Source organism: Colobus angolensis, unplaced genomic scaffold, assembly GCF_000951035.1.
Source record: "Colobus angolensis palliatus isolate OR3802 unplaced genomic scaffold, Cang.pa_1.0 Scaffold47, whole genome shotgun sequence".
Classification (NCBI taxonomy): Eukaryota; Metazoa; Chordata; class Mammalia; order Primates; family Cercopithecidae; genus Colobus; species Colobus angolensis.
Genome location: NW_012118154.1, coordinates 4778742 through 4784947, shown reverse-complemented (window position 1 = coordinate 4784947; position 6206 = coordinate 4778742). Strand labels below are relative to the sequence as shown.

General features: G+C 40.6%; 1 protein-coding gene across 1 annotated transcript in view; it reads left to right on the top strand.

Annotated features, from left to right (window-relative positions):
• The first annotated feature begins 117 nt into the window (after positions 1-117).
• The window catches only part of MYH10 (myosin, heavy chain 10, non-muscle), a 154391-nt gene continuing 148302 nt past the window's right edge, over positions 118-6206 (top strand). The window contains exons 1-2 of the mRNA XM_011958642.1: positions 118-186; positions 335-710. Coding sequence (XP_011814032.1) covers positions 366-710 — 345 coding nt within the window. The 5' untranslated portion in view covers positions 118-186; positions 335-365. The remainder of the gene's footprint in view (positions 187-334; positions 711-6206) is intronic.

The following is a 6206-nucleotide window of genomic DNA, read 5'->3' as shown; positions in this document are numbered from 1 at the left end:
ATTTGTGGTGAGGGTGAAAGAGGAGATAAAGAAAAAAAAAAAAAAGGTCAACCTGTAACTTTGCCTTTTCTTCTGTTTTTTTTTTTTTTTTTTTTTTCCAGCCCTCAGTAACTGAGGGCAAACCGGTTCATCAGACAACCAGAGCCATAATTTGTGGTCACCCCTGAAATTAACCTTGGAAACTCGGTTAGTATGGCTGTGAAGAGGTATACCCCAGCCGCTTAACACAGAGTTAATGCTTAATCTAAGGTTTTAAGTTTCATAGGAAAGAAAAACGTGTACATTCTTTTGTGTTTCTGAAACATCTAATTTTGCACTCCTCCTCTTCTCTTAGAGGCGATTGCTCTTGGATCCTTCCACTTACAATGGCGCAGAGAACTGGGCTCGAAGATCCAGAGAGGTATCTCTTTGTGGACAGGGCTGTCATTTACAACCCTGCCACTCAAGCTGATTGGACAGCTAAAAAGCTAGTGTGGATTCCATCAGAACGCCATGGTTTTGAGGCAGCTAGTATCAAAGAAGAACGGGGAGATGAAGTTATGGTGGAGCTGGCAGAGAATGGAAAGAAAGCAATGGTCAACAAAGATGATATTCAGAAGATGAACCCACCTAAGTTTTCCAAGGTGGAGGATATGGCAGAATTGACATGCTTGAATGAAGCTTCCGTTTTACATAATCTGAAGGATCGCTACTATTCAGGACTTATCTATGTAAGTATTTCTTCCAAATAATCATGTGAAGCGGTAGCTAGGAATTAATGTAAATTATACATCTTGTCATAATCAAATGAGAATGTGGAATGCCCAAACTCTCTATTTAACATTTCTGTTTCTGTTTAAGCAAGATTTGTTGCTTGCTTACCCAAGTCTTGCTTTTCTTTGAATCTTAACACATTAAGTTTAAATAATACAGCCTGCAATTACATATAATAAAATGGCATTTGAAGACTTTTGTAGTGGTGTTCTGGAGCATAATAAGGTGGGAGAGAGCATGTAACAGGAAGACCAGAAGGTTTAATAAGGTAAAGAGAGTTGCATTAATAGGATGCAGATAGCAAAACGGTAGAAAATCAAGTGCATACCCAAGAGAGTAAAGTGGAGGGGCTGTAAGCTTAGAAATTTCTGTGGACAGCATGAACAGCTTCACTGGATGTGGGGAAGTAGGAAAGATGAATGCTGAGGTTTTTAAAAGGAAACAATTAGGGTAAGATTGAGGCTGGCTGGGGTCGTCCTGTGGTTAGCTGCTGACATGAATGTTGAAATCACCGACTATGTCACTGACCATGTAGAAGAAGTTATTGAAAATCATAAGGGATAATGTAGAGAGGAAAAATGTAAGCCAGATACTAAAAATGACAAAATAGGTTTGCGGGAATGGTAGACAGGTGGCAGTGATTTGAAGGAGGTGGCATGTATGGGACTTCAACTGACGATGAAGGGAAGTAGGGAGAAAAGTTGATGGTCGTGGTTTGAAATTGGAAAAGGGTTGTTGAATTTTACACAAGGAGTGTGCTACTGAAGGTCATGAATAATTCAAACTTCAGTCAATCAGAGGTAGTTTTCCCACAGAATTAGTTTAAGGAATATTTCTGAAGTGCCCCCTGTGCTCTAGGTGCTGGGGGTAGTACAGTGAAGAAGATAGGCCAGGTCTCTGCCTTTGTGAAATGTCCAATGAGGAAATGAAACAGGGCTATGGAGAGAGTAAGTAGGAGGATGGCTTTCCCCAGCGGGTCCGTTAAGGGCTGTTTGTGAAGGTAGCATTTGAGCTGGAGTCTGACTGGTGGGAGGCAGCTAGCCATGAGAAAAGCTGAGAAAAGAATGATTCATTCATGACCTTTGCCAGAGTAGTTTCAGCCAAGCCTGATAGATCTCCCTTATTTTCTTCTCTATGAGATAGGAGAGTAAGAGGCCACAGGGTTGGAACGGTGGCTTGAGGAGAATGGAAAGGCTTAGGAACAACCCTTATCCAATTTCAGACTAAGCCAGGGATAAGAAAGCAACTGGAGAGTGGCATTGAGAGTCCAGCTGAGACTGAATAACCACGTGTAGGGCGAGCGCAGTTTTGTCTGGCTATGTGATTTTGCCAGACCATGGGATTGCCCCAGGTCTGTGAGTGTGGGGGCTTTGGATCTCCATGGCTCCCACAGTGAGAGGGGGATTCAGTGGCTGTCTTTAGAGTCCTGATTCGGTAGGAATGGGAGTCTGGCTGGGAGGGGCTGATGGATCAAGGCCTGGAGGTTTTCAGAATGTTGATGAACAGGGATCATGGAGTGAAGGGGTGAGAAAACTGCAAACTTAGGAGGTTGTAGTCAGACTGTAATGTCGACGTGTAAGATTTGAGAGGTGGATCAGTTTCAGGTGAAGCGCATTGCAATCAGTTGTGCAGGTATGGAAGTGTGATGTCACCATCAAAAGCTATGCAGTGTGAAGAAGAGCCAGGCTGCCTTTCTGCCAGCCTTCACCTTGATTTCCCACACTGGCAGCTGGAGGTAGCTGCAAAGGGAGCTAAATAGAAAAGGAATGAAAGAAAGGACAGGTTTTTTTGCTTTTGTTTTGCAGCCATTTCACATAATTCAGAGATTTTACAGTTACCTCTTATGAGTTTGTTGGATTTTTTTTCCAACTTAACTCACGGACAACCTGAGTGAACTTCCGAGTTTCTTCTCAAAGCACAGCCTCCTTCTGCAGGAGAATCTGGGTTTTTCTCAAAGACTCAAGGTCACACAGAGGTGGGGGTTTAGGAGGATCATATCTTCAATTTGTTGGGTGGAGAAAGGGTTGTTACCTAAGGTTCTAGTTGGAGAACTTGACTCTAAAGTCTGTCTCGTCAAGAGGATGGGGTTGAGGAGAGCCATGCTAGCATTGTGATAAATATGTATTGGGCTTTGAAATTAACCAGCCAGTTGAGATGATCAGTTGAGGTGCAATGATACAGATACTAGGATAATTTGGGTAGAACCTTTTTTGGACATATTTCTATAGATAAGATATAACAAAAACTTATTTAAACAAATTAGGTTGCTAACAGATTTAGTTATATTCTTTTCTCACCTTTTCTTTGGATTTATTCTCTCTGACCCCCAGTTTCTCAGGTCATTAATTTTCATCTTCTTTCCTAATAAAACAGTTTAAAAACTGTAAATGTCTTCTCTAATACTGTTTTAGCTCACATCACAAGTTTCTATATATAGTATTTATTCTTCAGTTCTAAATATTTTCTAATTTCTACGATGATTACTTTAACTACTGAACCATTTAAAAGTGTATTTGTAAAATTTCAAAATGTTGATTTTTAAGTTATCTTTTTATTATTGATTTTTAAAATAATTACATCTCAGTCACAGAATGTTGTTCATATAGGAGACTTTTTTTGTGTAGTATATTGTCAGCTTTTATGCGTGGTCTGTATGTGTTTGCAAAGAATGTGTATTCTGTTATTGTTGAATATAGGGTTCTATATATGGCCATTAGATTAAGCTTTTTAATTGTATTGTTTATATCTTCCATAGCCTTGCTACTTTTTGTCTGCTTGATTTGTCAGTTACTAAGTGTGTGAAAAATCTCCCATTGTGTTTTATCAACGAAGTATGCATCCCTAAATGACACAGTTTAGTTTTGCCTGTTTTTGTTTTTGTTTTTATTTTGAGATAGTCTTGCTGTGTGGCCCAGGCTGGAGTGTAGTGGTGCGATCTTGGCTCACTGCAACCTCTGCCTCCTGGTTCAAGTGATTCTCCTGCCTCAGCCTACCTATTAGCTAGGATTACAGGCTCGAGCTACCATACCCAGATAATTTTTTGTATTTTTAGTAGAGATGGGGTTTCACCATGTTGGCCAGGCTGGTCTTGGACTCCTGACCTCGTGATCCGCCCGTCTTGGCCTCCCAAAGTGCTGGGATTACGGGCTTGAGCCACCACGCCCGGCCAGGAATAATAGCTTTTTGGTTGTGGAGAAGTTGAATTTCACTTTAAGGGTTAGGACCATTCAAGTAAGTATTGATCAATAAATACAGAGCCCCTGTTATATACCGGGGACTAGACAAAATGCTCAAGATACAGCATGGAACAGACAACTGTCCTCATAGTGTTTAGTTGTAGAAGTGTCTGAAAAAGTGAAAGTAATTGGTAATCCTACTACCCAGTAAAGACCCAGTGAATATTTGTTCCATTAAAAAAAAACAAAAAATACACGTGTGTATGTAGTCTTCCCCACAAAATTGGGAGCATGCTGTGTAATTACACTTTTGTGTTCTATCGGGTTTTTAAAAAATACTAAATTATAAGCATTTCCCCATCTAGAAAAAGTGCTGATAAATTTAAGATGTCCCAATTTGATAAAATAATTTTAAGATATATAATCTACTGTTTCTAGACCTGTTCTAGAAGTTATTTGTTAAGTTATTCTAATTTATAGTCACCTGCTAAATTTAAGCATCTAATTACCTGTCCAATGTAAAATTTAAGAAGTGTGTGCATGTCTACTGACAGCAAGACAGTTTCCTAAGTCCTCTGTAGGATATGCAGTTTACACCTGATAAGAATAGTAAGAGAAACTTATTATATTTTGCTATGTATATTATATTTTGTTGTATATTTTCTTTTAATAGATTCTATCCTTCTGAAAGGTGGAGTGTGTATCCTATTATTTGTCTTCAAATTTACCTATGAGGTTTCCCACCTTGAAGCCATGCCTCCTTTCTTCTTTTCTAAAATTTTTTATTTTACTTATTATTATTATTATTATAATTATTTTGAGACAGAGTCTCATTCTGTTGCCCAAGCTGGAGTGCAGTGGTGTGATCTCGGCTCACTACAACTTCTGCCTCCTGGGCTCAAGAGATCTTCCTGCCTCTCACCCTGCCGAAGAACTGGGACTACAGGCTTGTGCCACCAAGCCCGGCTAATTTATTGTATTTTTTGTAGAGACGGGGTTTTGCCATGTTGCCCAGGCTGGTCTTGAACACCTGGACTCAAGCGATCTACCTGCCTTGCCCTCCCAAAGTGCTGGGATTACAGGCGTGAGCCACCCCGCCTGGGCTCCTTTCTTCTTACCAGTGTGCAATGTTTAAGTTGGAAAGAGAAGACTTCTTGTTAATGTTATTAGACCAGTCCCTAGAGGTAATGGGCTTTTAAAACTATTATGCAGAATGTACTTGTACCCATGAATGTTTTCTGTATTGCCCTCTCCCAAGAGGATGCCTTAGAAGACTAATGCAAGTTTAGGTGTAAAATGTATTAGCAATTTTATTTGTATAGAAATTTTAATAACATAATCACGTTTTGTGATTTTTTCATTTCATCTTATTTTACGATTTTTGTTTTATCCAAGTCTATAACCTTTAAGACATCAACGTGTTATATAAATTGTTATGAATTAGTCTAGAATTGGTTTTCAACCTCTTTTTCTACTCTGACGTATCTGCTGGTAGCAGTGGTGCACCATAGCAACCACAGAACTTTGGAGCAGTGGTTGTCAAATGTGTCCTGGGACCAGCAATGGCAGCAGCATCTGGGAACTTGTTAGAAATACAAATTCTAAGGCTCAGGCTGGGCGCGGTGGCTCACGCTTGTAATTCCAGCACTTTGGGAGGCCCAGGCGGGTGAATCACCTGAGGTAAGGAGTTCAAGACCAGCCTGGCCAACATGGTGAAACCCCGTTTCTACTAAAAATACAATAATTAGCCGGTCATGGTGGCAGGTGCCTGTAATCCCAGCCACTTGAGAGGCTGAGGCGGGAGAATCACTTGAACCCTGGAGGCAGAGGTTGCAGTGAGCTGAGATGGCACCCACTGCACTCCAGCCTGGGTAACAGGGTGAAACTCCGTCTCAAAAAAAAAAAAAAAAAAAAGTTCTCAGGTTCTACCCTCTACCTACTGAATCAGTACTCTGGGATACAGCCGGCAATCTGTATTTTAATAAACCCTCTAGGTGCCGCAAATGCATGCCAGAATTTGACAGCCACTACTATAGAGGGTGAGTGTTTGTAATCCATTACATTGCAACAAATGCTTTCTGAAGAATCTTAGCTATTTGGTTCTAGTAAATTATTTTTTTAAATTTATTTTTGTTTGTTTGTTTTCGAGCTGGAGTCTCGCTCTGTCACCCAGCCTGGAGTACAGTGGGACGATCTCGGCTCACTGCAACCTCCGCCTCCCAGGTTCAAGCAATTCTCCTGCCTCAGCCTCCTGAGTGACTGGGATTACAGGCACCC